This window comes from Thalassophryne amazonica, chromosome 13 (assembly GCF_902500255.1).
Source record: "Thalassophryne amazonica chromosome 13, fThaAma1.1, whole genome shotgun sequence".
In the NCBI taxonomy this organism is placed as follows: Eukaryota; Metazoa; Chordata; class Actinopteri; order Batrachoidiformes; family Batrachoididae; genus Thalassophryne; species Thalassophryne amazonica.
Window position 1 is genome coordinate 57,632,362 of NC_047115.1, and position 19,334 is coordinate 57,651,695.

The following is a 19,334-nucleotide window of genomic DNA, read 5'->3' on the forward strand; positions in this document are numbered from 1 at the left end:
GTTTTAGTTGTTGCGTACTGGACCCTGATATGGGTTAAGGTCCAGGGTGTACTACCATAGTGGTACAGGATAGCTAGAAGTACAGCAACGCCAACTAATAATGCTGTAATTCTGGCCATCCAACTCCAACATTGGAGGCACTTTTTCTTCTATGGCTGGCTTTGTTGCTGCTGCTTTATTCCAACATTTTCGTAGTAGAATTCACTCGGTACTGGTGGCAGCGGCTCCAGCTTTTGGGGTCGTTGCAGCAGTGGCATTTCTATGCCAAACTCCTCTTCTCTTGGTCTTTCGTTGATTCTTTGAGGTTGCGTGGTGATCACGCTGTCTTCCCGTGGTTCTTCCATCTCGGAGATAGATGATCTTAGGTGCTATTGTTTGTCTCGTGCTCCCAACAGAGACGCTTGATGCTCGTTGCTGAAGAAGGGTGACTAACAAGGGAGATGGCCATGGGAGTCTAATATCTAGTCCTCGCCACGCCCATTTCCAAGTGACGACTGTCACCTCCTTCATTTCAGGCGGTGGTCCCTGGGGTGTATAGAAACACTGTGAAGATGCAGGATTCAATTCTCTACGTAGGTGCAAGATATCCTCATAGGCATCCCAATATGCCGTTCCACTGTAGACATACTGCACCATCACAGAGTACAGAGGAGTTGATATCCGAAATAGTCCTCTTCCCGACTTTATGTCAAGTCGTATCAGTATAGCCTTTGGGGATTGCCAAAGCCCCACTAGTACTCTGGTTCGCCATCCACTTCTAATAGGTGGGAGTCTTCCGCCTTTCTCGATGTCAAGGTGCTGTACTGTCGTGCATATTGGCAAAGTTTGGTTCTCAATCAAATAAAAAGTTGAACATGCCTCTTGTTGTTGAAGTCTTTTAAACATATAGGGACTACTGGTCCAGATCTGGAAAGATCCAAGCCAAATATCCACATACATTCCCTGTAATGGATCAACATAATTAGGTCCCCATCTTATTTTAAACCTGTAGCCCCTTTTCTGTACATGCACTACATTCAAGATGCAGGGATATGAGTCTGGACACCGGGGAATTGGGTAAAACTTCCATCCGACCCCAGGGCAATTCCAGTGTTGTCCAACTTTGTGCACAACAGCTTCCAGAGGAGTGTATAATCCAGGCTCTGCAAGGTCAGCAGTCCTTTTATATGAGTCATTATCTACAAAGTATCCTCCTGTTCCCAGTAACCATCCTTTTTCTTTGTAATCCTTTTGTGGCCAGCTTAAATATATTTTCTTGTAGGGTAATTCCAAAAATGGTGTAAGTCCTCCAGACCCGGATCGTAGACTATTTACATTATTTTCATCCAGTTTGAAGGTCCACAGCATGATTCAGAGTGAGTTGTCACTCCGCCATCGGTCTCCTCCTCTTTCTGCCAAGATGCACCACCATAGGGAATAGTTGTTGTCTCTTAAATAGGGAATAGTTGTTGTCTCTTAAAGAGATGAGTGTAGATGGGAGATGGGTGCTTATGTTCTGAATCCATTCCTTTCCACGCCCACTTCCACATTGTAACAATTATTCTGTCAGGTTTAGGGAGGGGTCCCTCAGGGATCATCTGTACCTGATGTAGGGGTACATAGTTCCATAGATCTTGCCAATGCTGCCAAAACTGGTTTCCAGAATACCTGGTTTGTGATAAGGCTAGATAAAGGGGAACTATAGGCTTGTCTTCTTGATCCTTGGGCTCAATTTGAAGCTGAATTTTTTTTTTCTTGACAACAGTTCCAGACTCCTCTTTTGTACAGGTAGAAGAAGTCTTGATTTACAAAAATTGTTGGTATGGTTGGGGGTAGGCAGCTCATACAAGCCAGGGGTTGATCGATAACTCTCAAATTTAATGTCTGGTTATCTAAAACGTGATATCTTGGGTCTTGCAGTCGTCTGTTCAATTGACGTCTCATGTTGGGGCTTGTCGTCCAGATCAAGCACTGGTTAAGGTATATTTCAACATAGACTCCTTGGAGTGGCTCAACGTAATTAATCCCCCATCTCAATGTGAATCTCAGGCCGTTGAGTTGTAGGTAAACCACATTTAATATCCAGGGGTAGGCATCTGGACATCTTGGAACCGATTGGGGTATTCTTCGGCATCCTTTTATGTACCAGTGCTGCAGACTTTCATCGCTCAGCACTCGTTCAGCAAGTAATTTTTGTCCTGTTGTCTCTGTTAAGTCGGCATCTCTTTTATATTCATAATTTGAGACATAATATCCTTTAGATGCTAGTTCCCAATCTTCTTCCTCAAAATCTTTTTCTGGCCAATTTAAGTATAGTTTCTCAGCACCAAAGCCACATTGTATATAGGGTCCAAGTCTTCCTCGATTATTAATAATGGGTACTCTATTTACATTTGGTCCTTGCGACATTTTGCAAACAGCCGCTTCTTTTTACTTCTTCCTTGTCCCACGGAAAATGGAGGGAAACATCCAGCGACTCCGAGGCTTTCCTGATTTTTCCTCACCTTGAGTCGGTTGGTGTAACGACTACTGCTGTTCCTCCAGGAGGTCAACGTGTGCTCCGACAGAGTAAATCCCCACATAGGGGACCAACACCATCAGCACTGTGAGCCGCACCTTAATCGTCAGTCCTCCCATCATATCTGTATATCCGGGTCGCGCCAGATCTCTATACACTCTGAACACCAGTGGAATTTGCACTGTGTATATTGGAGGGTCATAAGTTTGCCCATACTCTGGACCATGGGACCAACTTTGATGTATAGCTTCATGCAACAAAGACGGCTTTCACTCACCACCTCCTGCAGCTTGGTCACTTCCTCCTGCTCTAGTTGTTTCCAACATCAAATAGACACTTGGTGCCGTTGGACTCACGTCACCGCTGCCTTGATTCCCTTCAGCTTGATCAAGTGCAACTGTTGCTGCAGGATTAGCCCAACAGGCTTCATCGGTGTGAAACGTCCTCAGGGGGTCCAAAAACCTTCTCACTTGCCATCTTTCTGCTCTTGCCACATGCAGTAGTCTTCCCATATGAGTTCTTGCTTTACACACCAGGCAATACTCGATCTCATGTCCATTCCAATAGCATGAACACACCTGCATATCCACATTGTCTCCACGTATGTTGTCTTACACCCCACTGGGTGTAAAAGACCATTCTTGGCAACTGGGTTAGTCGGCATAACCCACATACTAGTGCATCCAAAACCTTCACCGGCTTGTGAAGTATTTGCTTGAACTCATGTTTTGCCCCACTTGGAATTGGGGGTTTTCTAACCCCAGGTCCCGACCATTGGACTGTCAGCGGTACTTCTTCGCAGCAAATCACACAGTGATTCTCAGCTTTTTTCCATTGTAATATCTCTTTTTCACTGGATAAAAATCCTTTCTTTGCATGATATAGTTTCCTCAGGGCTCTGCTTGCCCAGAGGTCATTTTTTTGTTCTTCTTAAGGCAACCACCCCATTGACAGTGGCCATTCTGACGAAGGGTGGAAGATCTTGGGTGTTTTTGGCCATGTTTAGCTCCTGGTTTCGTCTAGCTAGGAGTTGGCTTCAGCTGCTCCACTCCTTGGATTCCCTTCTTCTTCAACTCTACTGTGTTACTGTCCAGTATCTTCACTACTGTATCTGTGGTCTCATACTTAGGTTTAACAGCAGTGTTGGTTAGGTGATCTCGAGCTCTCACCCACACCTTCTGCCTAACCTTAAATGGGATCTTTGGTTCTGGTTCTCTGTCCCTTTTAGTCTGACTCCGCCCCACTTCCGGTGTCGAAAATGGGCGTTGGTTCAGTTCTTGCGAAGGGGTGGGCCTGCCGGCACGATGGCGGTCATTCAGGGCCTGTCCAATTTCCAGGGCCTTAGTGCTCCATTCCTTCGTGTTAGCATTTTTCCCAGTCCAGTTTTTCACCAGTCCAATAGCCCTTTCCACAACTCCATTTGCTTGAGGAGTGTATGGGGGCGAGTAAATTCTCATTACTCCATTTTTCTGGCACCACTGGTCGACCTGAGCATTACGGAAATGTGTCCCATTGTCCGTTCTCAGCTCCCTAGGTATCCCCAGATTTGTGCACACTTGATCCAACATGCTGATCACACTGCTGCCGTTGGCTTTTCTCACAGGCTTAACAGTCACATAGCCCGACATAGAGTCCACAAGCACCAACAGATACTTTTCTCCTTTCTTACCGGTCACCCCCATGGGCCCGGCAACATCCATGTATACTGATCCCCATGGAACAGTACTCTTTATGGTGAAACCATCCACCCTTTGTCCTCGTCGTCCTGCATTGTATCGACCACATATTTCACAGTCTTTGAGAACTCGGCAGACTTGGTTTCTCGGAATCCAAAGTTGCAGCTTCTCCAGCTCCTTCCGTGTGGGAATGGTGCCTGCATGGCCAAGCACTTCATGTACGGCCAGCACCACCTCTTTCACGGACTCTTTTGGAACTACCCTCCCCTTGTGTGTCTGTTCCCACTTCTCTATCCCGACGACGATTTTTCTCAGCTGCACATAGCGGTCCATATCTTTGTTCCCGCTCCAGTGTGCTCCTTCTTTTACATGGGTCTTCTGATGTACCACATCTAAGTCCATTGTTAGCCTTAACTCGGCTATTTTCCTCCACAAATCCATATGAGCTACAGGCTTCCCCTTAGCTCCCTCGAATCCATTTTCTTCCCAAATGGATAAGTCCTCTTTCAGGGCTTGTGCGCAGTAATGACTGTCTGTAATCACTTTAGCCCTTTTTACTCTCCTCTTGTTTAACTCCAATAGTCCTTCCAGTATTGCTGTAACTTCTCCGGCTTGAGCACTCCCTGGCGTTTGACCTTTTTGATGATATTTCTCCTTATCTTGATACTTCAGAATATAGCCCCAATAAGCTATATTGTCTGTACCCTTCTTCGACCCATCAGTGTACATAGTCCAGTCGTATGGCTCCATAGGGAGTTGCCTCTCCTTCGGCAACTTCTTTGTCGCCGACTGTTTTGGCCCAATTTCCAGCTCAGGGTCTAGCAGGATGTCCTCCCACCTTCCCCATCTGGCATTTGTGGCTTTAGTACTCTCAATAGTTCCTTTTCTTAGGAACCGGTGGACTTGGCTTTGAGTGATAACTTTTATTCCCTGACCTTGTGCAAGTTCTTTTAACGCACTCCAATATCTAGCCAGGACTGCCAGTTCTTTTTCTTCCGGTGGATATTTTTTCTCAATCGAAGACAGAGTATAGCTCCACAATGTTACCATACTCCCTCCTTTGTTGCTCACTTTTACCACCGAATCCTCTTCTTCACAGCTTATTTCGGCTAGCAGACGAGTAGTCAGACTACGTGGCTCCAGCCTAACTGCGTCTTGAATGGCTTTCTTTAACTTTTCCAAGCAATCCTGATCTGTAGCTGTCCAAATCCATTGCTTTTGCTCTTGTCCATTAGGTTTCTTCTTGAGACGAGCATAAAGGGGCTTTGCGTATATCTGATAGTGTGGAACGTGATCTCTCACATAGTTACACAATCGCAATATTTTCTGTAGGTCATTCTCAGATTGCGGTGGTTTAATCTGACTCAATTTTTCTCGGTGTACCTCTGAGAGTCCCAGGTCTGATGATACTTGGAATCCCAAATAGTTAACCCTGAATTGTCCAAACTGACATTTCTTCAGGTTGAGTTTTAATCCAGCTTCTGTGAGCTTCTGTATCACCTTTTGCAGCCGCATTAGGTGTTCATTTTCATCATCATCTGCGATAAACACATCATCGATGTAGACTGTTACTCCCAGATCTTTTAATATTTCCATTACTGCTGCTTGGAACACATTTGGTGAATTTCTGTATCCCTGCGGGAGTCGTTGCCACACATAACTTTTCCCCTTATATGTGAATGCTGTTTTCCCTTGTTATTTTTTTTGCTAATCGCAGGGAAAAGAATCCATTTGCCAGATCAATGCATGATTTGTATCTCTTAATTTGGAGCGTTTTCAGTGCTCCTTGGGCATTTATCAAGCTCGCTCTGTTGGCTATTGTTCGTTGATTGAGAGCCTTGAAGTTGATTGCTGGTCTCCAGCCTCCTCCTGCCGACTCTGGCTTCTTAACTGCTTGGATGGGGCTGTTAGTGATCGGATTCAATTCCACTCGAATGATCCCCAAAGCTTCCAATTCTTTTACTATTTTATCCATTTCCTCAACCGCTCCAGGGTTCAAGGGATATTGTCGCACCGGTGGATGTACTCCTCCTTCAATGACATGAATGTATTTAGCCCCCAAATCTCCACAATCATTTTTAAATTGTGCTACTTTAGCTTCAGAGATAATTTCCCTCAATTTTTCTTTCCCTGCTTCAGAGAAATCACTTTCTTCAATCTTTTCTTCTGTGACAGCCGGTACATCCACTTCTTTGTACCAGCTTACCGGACTCTTTCCAATTGGAGTCATATCCATTCGTACAACTCTTGCCTGTAATTTTTTCACTCGTCATCTTATTAGAGTTCGAAGCCTTTTGGGCTGATGCAATTCTCTCAAATCCTTGACTGTTATCAAATTAAAGGGACCTTTTATCCAAACTATCCCTTTCCATATTCCAAATGGTCTTTTCTCCGTTGCTGCATTTGCATACTGGATCAGTAGGTATCCTTTGGTCTCGAGGCTTCTGCGGGTCATGGACACCTCTGCTCCCGTGTCCACCAGGTACGGTTCTCCATCCACATCAGTGTAGATATTGTCCCCCTCCCAGTAGGCATGGTCTAGCGTGACCCGCGCCTCCGAAGCCATTACTTCTTCTGCCCTCCAGCCGCCGCTGAGGCTTGGCGGACTTCCTGGAGGGCTTTCCTTTGTTCTAGAGTTAATTTGTCATACTCCTCTTTAGGGAGATAGCCACCACTACGAGGTGCAGGTGTAGGTCGTGATTGTGGTGGTGGAGGTGGTGGACCTCTCAGCCGAGAGCTCCATTGTCCAACTGGAGGCCTTTGATTATTCCTCTGTGGTGTTTGATGTGGCTAAGGAGGTGGTGGTTTAGGCACTGAATTTCTTTTCTCCACTCCCACCGGTTTTTGTCCTGATCTCGGTGTGCTCTCCTTCTTCTTTTTTTCCTCATAGAACTGCTGCTCCAGATCCCAGCTCTTCACCACCGCGTCCATTTGTGGGACTGTAGTGCCGTCTATGGGCATTTTCACAAAGGTTATCTCCCCTCTTCTTCCCTTAGTGACCTCTCTCAGTGCCCTAACATAGCGTTGTGGCAAAACCGTCTGTTTTAGCCCATGCCAAACTTGAACTAATGTTTGACCTTTGTCTAGTCCAGCTTTAGCTCGAGCAATATGGGAATCTTCATCATTGGGATCTTCCAACACTAACCTGGCATAATGGTTTCGTGCTGGTTCACCCCGACTGATGGGTTGACTGGTAACTTGGGCCAGCCACATAGATTTACCCTCTTTGCTGTTAGAAGCTCTGTCAATAAGGGGCCACACTTCTTTCAAATAGTCCTTTAGGTCTTCATTTGGTTCTTTCTCTCTCACCAGCATCTTTAATTTCTTGAATTCCCGGAATTCCCTGCCATCTGCTTGGATTTCAGCTTGAATTGCTGGCAGACTTTGCTCTCTAGATCCAGCAGGAAAGTCCTGATTTGGGAGGCTCACTTGTAATCCTGACGATGGTGGAATTGTTTCTCCTTCATCATCCAGATTTTCTTCATTAATTTCTCTCAACACTTGCCGTGACCAGCGTAAAGCTGCTGTTTATAGTTTTCTCAACATCACATCATGGGCAACGCCTAAATAGGCGACCCTGAAGTTATTTGTTAACTCTTTACAGGCAGTCAGTGTAGGATAGAAGGGCCGCATTAGTATATTAGCCCACTCTCCAACAGTAGCTGTTACCTCAAGAATTTTCTTTTCATCTTGTCGCTCAATCCACTCTTCTGGGATGTCATACCCAGTTTGTCCAACTTCTGGAGCATAGGTTTGTCGCTTATCTCGGGTCTCCACTGGGTTGACCCTGACATCTCTTGCAATTCTCTCTGATGCTACACGCACATTGTACACCCCAACTTCTTTCTTTCGTCCTCTGTAGCGTCCAGTTCGTAGTTCTGGGCGTGAGACTTCTCTTTCCCCTACCACAGATAGCGGTTCGTCCTCTTCCGAGTCTTGTGGATTGATCTCCTCTTCAGACTCTCTTTCCTGGTCCTCATCCATATCAGATTCATGGGAAGGACGTGGGTCTTGTGGTTGTGGGTCCCTGTTTTGTTCTAACTTTCGGGGTGACCCTGTTGCTTCGGCATTTCCGACAGGTAGAGGAATGAATATAGGATCCTCTTCTCCATTATCCGGTGGAGGAGCCTGGAAAGGCTCTCTCATCCGAGATTGGGAGCTTGTGGGATGTATGATAGTCTGGAGCCCACTTGTAACTCGTTTTAATGTTGGTCGTGGGGTTTTAATCCTTAATTGCTGCACTCCCACAGCATGTACTGATCTTTTATCACTTGTCGCCGTGGGGATGGACTGCATCACTAGCGGGGGACTAGTTGCACTCCACTTGCTCCAGCTGCACCCTTCCTTGGACCTGCTCTGTTTGGTCCTAGGTTCACCGCTTCAAGTGCCCTTCTCACTCAATCTTGCTCCTGCTCATTGCTAGTGACCACCACAATTTCTCTCATTGATCCCCATACTCCTGGGGTACACGTGTAGGTTCATGGCTGCCATGGCAACCTTTTCTTCCTCTTCCCATGTCATATGTCCAGATCGTAATCCGTCCACACATATCACTACCCGCCGATGCTGGCATTCTTTGGCCAAATCAATGGCTGTTCCCAGAGTTTTCAGCATTTCCTCCATGTATTTGATTTAATTTTCTCTCCCTGGGTAGCTTTCAAAGGGCACATGTATGAGTGCATGATAAGTCATTTGTGGTGCGCTCCTTGAGCTTTGCTCGGAATTTTCGGTTGGCAATTTTCAGTCTGGGATTTGTGAAGACAATGAGACTATCTCCATCTATATCCCAAGGACTGCCAAAATAATGATATGCCCGTCTTCCATCTTGGGTCACCATTTTTTTGGTTCCTTCGGGCATAGGGTTCAATTCCTCCATGTAGTCAGATTCAGCATATACATGGTGGGTTTTTGCTTTAGATTTTCTAAAGATCTCCTGCGAACGCCCTTCCTCTTTAATATGATAACTCGGTCCGGCAACACATTCTTCAGCTTTAAGCTGTCCCAAGCTTCTGGGCCCACATTCCGGCGAGTGATGGAATATCTGTCCAGACACTCCCTGAAGACTTCTTCGTCTTTTATCCTGCTCAACCAGGCGTTCTGTCTGTTTTCTAACTGTTGAGGTTGTTCCTCTCACACTTTCCAAAGGCAAATTTTGCCACACTGGGTCAAAGCTTGTGTGGAGCTGGTCCGGGCTTTTATATTCTTGACCATTTCCCCCAGGATTAGGACCTCCCGAGGATATCGATTCATCTCCACTTCCCTCTGGGTTGTGTCCCTCATCACTTTGTTCGGATTCGGCTTGGGAGTCTATCTTGCCCTCGTCCTCATTGTCGAGGATCTGACTTCCACTCATATCTTCCATTATAGGATATTGTTCCTTAAGCATTCTTCCTAACCCTTTTAGCCGTTCTGCCATGGACTTAAACTCAGCATATACGGACGCTGATTTTGCTTTAACATCAACTAGGACCGTCTCTACTCCCAACAACCCAGCTGTCATTTTTACTACGGAGTCATAACTTTTCTCAGGACTTATTAAGGTGGTGATTTGTCCTCTTTTCCACTCTTCTCCGAGAAGTTTGCACCACCATTCAAGCCACTCTCTGGTCCCCATCTTGTCCTTTGGGACTGGTGGGCTCCCCAAAACGGCCAGGATCTGCCCCTCCTTATGCTTACCTGGATAATATATCCCTAATGTATGTATAGTTCCTGTCATATCTTCTTTGAAACATTCTTCATCAGTTTCCACACTTTGATCTGTGACATATTTTTGAACTGTTTCTGCCCAAGTATCATATCCTCGTCCATACAATACCACTCTGTGTGGCCGAAAATCCACTTCTTTTCCCCCTTCATGTTCGGATTCAGGGTTTGCTACGGGTCCTGGCTCTTCTTCAGCCATATTTTCACTACTTTTTCTTAATACTAACCTTACTGTTTCAAAATGATTGTCCTCTCTTTATTCTCTCGGTTGCTGAGATTGTCCACCACGGTCGTCTCCTTGACTTCAGCTATGGTCCTTGTCGTCTCGAGTCGTCTGCCCCTTAAAGCCTCTCTTGGCGCCTTGAGTCAGGGATGAGTGACAGACTACTTGGCTATTCAGCGCTAATTCCACAGGTTAACTCCAAATCAGCTGCTCCGTCTCCCGCTTCTCCCCTCAGGAACCTCACGGGTTGATGATCCTATTCTCTCTTGTAGATCACCATTTTGCACGGTATACTCTCATACCTGCTCTCTTGACGATCCGATCCAGCAGGCTCCCTCGCCTGCTTCCCTTCCTTGTCATTTCGTGACGATCCAGCAGGCTATCCCCGTCTGCTTCTCGTCCCAGTCCAGACGATCCAACAGTGACACGTCTGCTTCTCGTCCTTGATCCCAGCTCCCTGGGATACTTACTCCTGTTGTCTTTACTTTGTCCTTCTGGTGGTCGCCTCCAAATTTTCACACCTCTGGAGGACAGATATGTTTCAAGCCGTTACTGGACCTATACAGGCCATCAGCCGACACTCTCCACAACACTGTTTCCTTTGGTGATCTATTCAGAGGCTTTCCACCTACCCAATGGCAAAGACTCTCCTTTGGCCAGGATTCTTCCTCGGACCCGACTACACTTCGTCAGGTCCCTGTTCGGGCGCCACGTGTCAGATCCCGTTATTTTAGATACACGGCACACGCTCACCCTCCGATGAGTGTGTTTGTGTACAAAACCAGCTCTCCGTCTCTGGGGTCCGACTTCGTGTCTCCACGGGTATTACCCGGCAGGGCTGCACAAAGGCTGTTCAAGCTGGTGGCGAGGAGATTCGTCTAGCTGCTCACTGCCTCCATCCGGACATCCACCCCGCTGAAGCTGATCTCGCACCCCGGTCGAATAGCCTTCTCTGGAACCAGGATACGAACCGGCCACGCCCGTTAACGGCAGCTCTCCTCTTATGGATCAGGGCTCTTGGAATGTTGCTAGATTTTAAATTTAGTGACTCGTACAGCGAGTCCCTAGGATGTGTTATTTTCATTAAAAACCAGACTAACCTTTTAGAGCACTTTTGATGTTGTACACCCAATAAACTTTAACTTTTACACCTTAAGAAGCATCAATAATCCAATGTCTGAGCCTTAACACTTTAACTGCATGCTTGGAAATTTATTGCAGGTTTTGCAAGTGCCAATAACATAATCAACATAGATTATATGATGATAATTTCACAACAGTAATTCAAGTATAATTAGAATAATGATTGGTAGAGATTTTTGTTTTTAATTCAATAATTCTGACTGATCTTACTTTGACTGGGACTGGATTGATTTCTCAACAAATTTTTTCTAGGAGTGAGGGAAGGAGGTTTTTGAGGTTAGGGTCCCCAGCTCGATGAACTTGATTTCCTCTTCATCAGCTATTAGTCGTTAGCTGACCACGATCCTTGTGTGATGTTGTAATCCTTCAGGAAGTTAATCCACATAAGAATTTATTCCGTCTTCAATCAACCAAAAGTTGATCTAATCCATTCTGGTATGTGATGATGTTCTTTGAGAGAGAAATTGTTGAACATTCTCCACTCAGACTTAAGGCCAGTGGTTACTCTTCCGTTGTTCTGCTACTCCATGACTGCACGGCCTGAGTGGGAGTTGAAAACTCTCTCAAATGATCTTTATGGCTCCAATCCTCTCACTCCACGATTCCAATTGCTGCTCACAAGATGGTCAAGTCTTGTGATCTCCTCGTAGCAGGGGAGAAGTGGCAACAGCACCTCTCCCTGGAAGAATAACCCCATTTTCTGGTGTTTCACAGTTTATATATGTGCTTGACTCTTGTTGTCTTCAGATGATCTTGGTTACCATGGGGACATTGTTGACTCAAAACCTCCTCCCTTCTCCTTCCGCTTACTGGAAATCTCCGCAGCCCCTTACCAGTAACTTATTTCTCAAGTTCCTCTTTTCTGTTAACACTTCAGCTTTTCTGAGAATTCATTCTTTTAAATCATTTCTTTAGAATCACATCAATCATATTCAATCATTTCATTACAACTCTCTTTCACATAAAAACAATTCATATGATCATATACAAACATTTTCATTCCTTATTATTCATTTCATATCTTAATAACATTTTAATCATTTGATCAGTTGTTTAACATCAGCTCTTGTTGCCCTGCTTGCGACATCTTCTTCACTTCCTCTTTTTTCTCTGACTCTGCACTCTTTATGAAAAACAACTCATATAATCATTCATTTCACTTATTTGTAACATACTTTTCCTAATCAACTCTTAATTTTAACACATTAATACTTGTCATGTTAGAATCATTTTTAGACATATTCCATCGCCTTCACCACCGAGTTCATTCCGTGGGCCTCCCCATTTGCAATGGAAAAGTCCGGTATGACCTCACTTACTTCTGTAAGGTACCAAACACTGTGCAGTTTAATCCAACAGCATGTATATTAATTCCATGGCTCGTATTATATTCCAAGATGAAAACAAGCTGAAAGCAAGCTTAAAGTCATCTTTCCTGACACCACCTCAGATGGCTCCTTTCAACGCGAAGGAGCAGTGGCTCTACTCCGAGCTCCCCACGGATGACCGAGTTTCTCATTTAATCTCTAAGGGAGACATTCCGGCCACTTGTACCCGTGATCTAGTTCTTTCAGTCATGACCTAATCCTCATGACCATAGGTGAGAGTAGGAATGAAGATTGACCAGTAGATCGAGAGTTTCACCTTTTGGCTCAGCTCCCTTTTTGTCACAACAGTACGGTAGAGTGAATGCAACACTGCCCATGCCGCGCCAATCTCACACTCCATTGTCCCCTCACTCGTGAACAAGACCCCGGGGTACTTGAACTCCTTCACTTGGGGCAAGACCGTATTCCCTACCCGGAGTAGGCAATCCTTCGTGGCCATGGCCATGGCCTCAGATTTAGGGGTGCTGAGCCTCATCCCAGCCGCTTCACACTCTGCTGAGAACCGATCCAGTGAGTGCTGGAGGTCACCAGCCAATGAAGCTAACAGGACCACATCATCTGCAAAAAGTAGTGATGAGACCCTAAGCCCACCAAACTGGAAACCCTCCTCCCCCGACTACGCCTCGATATCCTGTCCATGAATATCACAAACAGGATTGGTGACAAGGCGCAGGCTTGGCGGAGGCCAGCCCCCACCGGAAATGAGTCCGACTTATGGCCGAGCACCGACTTTTAGCATTGCATATATTTTTAAAATGTGAAGGAAAACATTATTGGTAGGAACAGTTACTTTTATGAATATATTTGTCACAGGAGATAGAAAATAAATAGTTTGGTTTGTGCCTTGTGGGCAACAATTTCCAGCATGCAAATGTATGTTAGAATTTGTAAGAGCTTTTGTAAAGGTCCACTGAAAAACCGTCCCAGCATTAACATTAGCGGAACTCCTTCAGTTCTTCAAAGTGAACCGAGTTTGTCTAGGGTTGGTGCTTTGGATGCTCTTTTTCCTACTGACGTAAATTTGGCATGAGATTGTATCCTTTGGTGCACATGGACTCTTTCTATATTAAAATGTTGCCATGGATAAGAAAAGTATGATTTGTTTTGAATAGTTATGAAGGGCTGACCTTTTAATGTTTATAGGTCAGCAGCAGATGAGCAGGTATATGATACGAAGAGGTAGGTTTCTAGTCCAAAGTGAACACTTCAAAAGGTCATCTCACAGTTGAGCGCCACTTTAAATCATGGTGAGGTACTAATCAGAGAAATCACCCGCTGAGGTCAACGGTTGGAATGAATCTCATCTGTGTTTATCTTTTCCCATCCCTGCCACAAATTGTAAATAAACAGACAAGCTATGCTCACAGTCACTGTTGCTATGGTAAAAGTAAGCCAAAACTCTATCATTATCATCATTTGGAACCAGACTAGCACAGTTCTTAAAGTAGGGCAGCCTTATTACAGGTTCTTTGGTAAATGGACTGCATTTATATAGCGCTTTTCCATCTGCATCAGACGCTCAAAGCGCTTTACAATTATGCCTCTCATTCACCCATTCTTTGATGCTGGAAATTGACTGGAGTCAGTGGATTGGAGGAAAGACATTTAAGACCCCCTTCACACATAACACAATTGAAGCTGACTAGCGCACATAGGAGGAATTGCATGCCGTTCTTGAAAAATCGGGGCTGCCTCGTACACCTGTCGCTGCAACTATTCCGAGCACCGTGCACAGCAGTGGCCGAAAGACAGAGTGTGCCCTGTGAGAGGCCATTCAATCCCTCTCACAGCAGGTGTCGGCCAAATTCCAGGTGACACACACAATCATCCAACATTGCACACTGGACATCTAGAAATTGTGTGGCCATTTGCGCTGTTGGCACGAAAATAGTGAGCAGATGACCACTTTCGAGCTGGATGTGAAATTTGTCTAAGTGGCCCCACGAGTGTAGCATTCCCAAGCAATACACATGTGGCATGCCAGAGTGTCACTTCCCCTCCAAAACGTGCCGTGCATGTGTATCGTACGTGTTGCGCCCCCCCCCCACAACACATGTGCCGTGCGTGTGTATCGCGTGTGTTGTCCCGCCCCCCCCACTCCGCAACACATATGGCATGGCGGGGGGGGGGGCACGCTTGCATGTAATGCTGATATGTATGTACAGGTGGGGACTGGCCAGCCACGTCTGAGTGCACACAGCATAGCGAGCCGCCTCCCATCTGATCGCTGATCAGAGACTCACTGACAGCTGCAAAGGACAGCTCAGTGCACACGACGTGTCACATTAAAAACACAGAGACCACAGCCAGGACAGGTATACTAACAAAAAACATGATCACATAACACAGAAATGGAGAGTGACACATTGGTGTGTGCGCTGAACGGGCAGGGTGCGTGACTGCCGACAGCAGCAGCTGTTGAGATCTCTGGTTCTGGACATCACGGCTGGAGAGCATGTACCGTGTTTTGACAGACATGGCCTTACAACTCTCCACTGTGATGCGCGTATGTCTGCTTGCTGTCCTCATGTGGAAATACATAAAAACATAAATCGCTGTTGCAACGGGCTGCAATAAGTGAGCGCACAGCGCGCACATTGCCGGGCTGACCCAGGTGAAACGGACCATCAGATCATGTGAACACGCAGCAGGTGATCTGAATGCCACGTCACCCATGTAAGCTCTGTTCCACATGACACGGTGTCTGTCCTGCAGCGCGCCGCTCATAGGACATGTGTGTCGGGCCAGACATGCGGGCAGCGCTGACAGATGTGGACATGAGATCACACTGTTTTATTTATGTAATGACATGACTGTACGTCTGTGACCATGGGTCATCTACAGAGGAACAGACGGCTCATACTTGTATTGTCCACTTGATAAGAGGGATTCAATAAAATGCGGTGTTTTTATATGGTGTGTGTGTTTTTGTTTTTTCTCCACAGCAGAGGCACGATATGGTGCAACACGTTCCAGCTGTTTTTTGTTTGTTTGTTTTTTCTCCACAGCAAAGACGTGATGTGGTGCAACACATTCCAGCTGCGCACTGTGTTCATGCATGCACACAAGCATGCACGAGACCATCGCCAGTGTGGTGACAGGCACGACACAGTGCACGACACAGTGCATTAGTTCGCAGATTTTCTTCCGGTTTCTGCGTCTTTCGTGTTATGTGTGAATGGGCCCGAGTATAAATTGCACTAGAGTATAAATTTCACCTTTTTCTGTGTTATCAGTTCTTTAATTTGGGATTTTTGTGCATTGTTGTAGTGCACTTTTTGTAGTGCACAATTTGGTTCCATACGTGTGGTACCATTGCACTCTGCTGCCCCCACTAGTGCGGAGTTTGTTTTGCTGACGGACGATGATTTGAATGTGCTAACTGATGGTGCTAATTCTTCTAACACACACACAAACAAAAACAAGTCCAGTGCTCTGTAAGCTGTCTGGAGGCATGAAGAGCTGTTAGGAGGAAGTTAGAATGAAAAGCTGGACTAATTCCTGATGTGATTTTTTTTTTTTTCTGCACTGACGTATGTTTGTTTTTGTTGTTTTTTGGAAGTACACAAAGTTGATGCATAGCATTGCGGACTTCATCGTCAGAATTATTTTTGGACTCCTATTTAAAGTACTTGTAGGATTGTTGATGTCAGAGCAACAGTGATGCAGGACAAATTTCTGACATGATTTTTCACTGGAGTGAGGAAGTGCACAGTCCTTTTTTGTTGTTGTTGTTTTTGGAAGTACACAAAGTCAGATGCACCATTTCTGTTGTTTGTAAATTAATATAATATAAAAATTACAAGGATCTATTTTAGCCATTATATAAAACAAAAAATGAATGCTTTTACATTCTTTCAATGGAACAAATATTTAATTTGGTGAAATTTGCCTCGTTGAATGGTATGTTCCAGCTTTCACCTCATGAAATATTCATACCATTGAACTCATAAACATTATTTGTATATTGATGAATGACACATCTGGATACAGTGCCATCTGATGGATCCAACATCTCGGATGGTGGGCTTAGGCTTGCTCCCCATGCACTTTACGCACTGAAATTCCTCCAGATGGCTTGAATTGTTTAATGATATTATCCACTGTAGAGGGAGAAATATGCAAATCCCTCCCAATCTTTCTTTGAGGAACACTGTTTTTAAACATTTAATTAAGTTTCCCATGCATGGTACTCTGGCAAAATAATTTCTTTCGGGATAAAGTTGATCTTATCTTATTTGTTGACATCAAATACTCACTCTTTCTTGAAAAATGCTGTTGTACCAAATTATGATTGCAGTCACCTGTTGACATACATTGTTTTAAATAACATAATTTATTTTTTGTTTTACCTTTTTGTATTACTGCCCCTAAATGGCCCCGATCTCAACTTTTGCTTTTCGAATGTGTTGCAGGCTAAAAATACAGGAATAGATGTTTATTAACAAATGAAATTAAGTTGACCACACAAAACGTGAAATATATTGGGTTCCTACTGTCTGCAATGAAATAAAAGCCAAAGGAAATCTAAGAACCACTGCATATTTTGTTGTTTGTTTTTGTTTTTTTGTTTGTTTGTTTGATTTTCCATATTGTCCCAACTTTTTTCTGATTTGAGGTTGTAAAAACAAAACCATGTTGTGAAAATGTTTATGCTTGAATGGTGAGCGAAAAATGGCCCTTCATGTTTATTGTAGTAGAGCAGTGCAGCATTGTGGGTAATCACTGGTACGCCAACAAACAAAGCAGTAAATAAGTCTGTGGCATTGCTTCAGTTCCGTGCCATAACAGAACACTCACAACAGATGGCCATGTTCTGGAATGATCATAATCTTGACTGACTGTAATGCGGTGAAGATGTGATGAAAGCATCTCAAGCAGCCTGAAAAACTGTTACCACAAGGCTAACAGCCGATGATTCTCCATCACATAAGCTGCCACAATAATAGGCTTGTATGATCGGTTTTACGAATCCTCATTTGTGTTAATTCATTCAGTCCATTCAGAAAAGGTCTATTTTGTCACTATGGTGTGAAACCTATTTGGTGTGTCTGCCTGCAGGGAGATTCCGGGGGAGTGGTGGGGCCACCGGGACCTCCAGGACCTAAGGGTGAACCTGGAGAGGCTGGTACTGGTTTTATGGTGGGTACGGTGTTGTTTGCAGTCACTGATATCTGATTGTAGAAAGTGCTTATAGGAAAAATAATCAATATGCATTCACAAAGCGTCGATCATCTATAAACAACTGGTGAAGCAGTCGGCACATTCCAGATCCAGTAGGCGTCTCCTGCAGCCACATAGCTGTCATTACATTATGGAGATGTAATACCGTTAAGTGATCCACCATTGAATATCTCCAGTCTGTGTAATCACCTACCTACCCATTCTGACGCTTAAAGCTGTTGAAGCGCTCTCTTTTATGGGCATGGCTTTGAATGTAGAAATGTTCATTACCATGTCGCAAAACTGCGGCGTACGTGCACAGTCAAGGCCTCCGTCCCTGATGGCGCTTATGCTGCTCAATCACCTGTAAGTACTCTGTGGCGTTAAACAATCATGGATTTTGCTCTCAGAAATGCTGAACTAAACAGTAAACTTGACAGCAGACCTACTCATTAAGCAACCAGTGCTGTGTTCAGTTGAGCAGTAAAGGAAAGTCCACATTCAGGCTGACGTATTTTATCTCTTTAATGTACTGAAGCATTGTGAATATGGCAACAGGATGGGAATACAGACAACTATGTGGATTACAGTGCCTCCTACTGTATATTTTAAGGTTGACTAAAAACTAAGGTTGACTAAAAACTGACAGAGACACTCATTGTCCATTTGTGCACACTAACATAATTAAGTAGATGGGCAGTGACACAATTTTTGTAATTTTGTCTCTGTACTCCATAACAATGGAGGTGAAATGAAAGATGTGCTTTGGGTGCAAAGCTACATAAAACTGGTGCAGCAAATACACAGGAATCCTGCAAATGGTGATAGAAGCACCAAATTCAGCACAAATACTCCTTCGGCATTACTCTTTTGAAAAAAACTGATTGGCCATTTGAATTTTCAATAGGCAGCCAGGTAGGGGTAAATGGAAGATTTACACAGGGGTCAAAATTATAAGATGCTCCAATCATATTGGAAGCTATAACACATTATTTGTCTGATTATAAAGACTCCAAAAAGGTATGGTTTGGACTATCTATGACTGAATGTAATGGAGTTATGGGATTAAAAACAGCAAGGATGTTGACAAAGGTCAATTTCAGTTTTTTACAGGGCTCAAAAGTTAAAATTGCTCTAATTTTGGTAAAAAGTGATGTTTTTATGGTTTTTAAAAAGGAATAGTTTGCACCATGTGTCATGCTTAGGTATCATTTTACGGGGTAACATATGTCACATATCATAGAATATAATGAGCCTTTACTTTGGAAACCAAGCATTCAACACAGTCAAACAATTCCATTTATTAATCCTATAGCTTAACCAGTAATTTGTACCACTTTTTACCAAAATTGGAGCAACTTTAACGTTTAACCCTTTGTAATCATTCATCCAGCCAGCCAGCCAGCAAAAACCTCAAAAACCACACATAGTTAAATTGTTTGTTGGTTTGTTTGAAGGAACCCTTTTTGCAAACAGTCTTCCTTGGCACTTTTCTCTGTCATGTCATTCAAAAAAAAAATCATTGTATTCATTGTTTATGG

General features: G+C 44.3%; 1 protein-coding gene across 1 annotated transcript in view; it reads left to right on the plus strand.

Moving 5' to 3' along the window:
- Window positions 1–19,334, plus strand: part of LOC117522962 (collagen alpha-1(XIX) chain-like) — a 256,577-nt gene that overhangs the window by 88,448 nt on the left and 148,795 nt on the right. Inside the window, exon 12 of the mRNA XM_034184381.1 lies at window positions 17,692–17,772. Coding sequence (XP_034040272.1) covers window positions 17,692–17,772 — 81 coding nt within the window. The remainder of the gene's footprint in view (window positions 1–17,691; window positions 17,773–19,334) is intronic.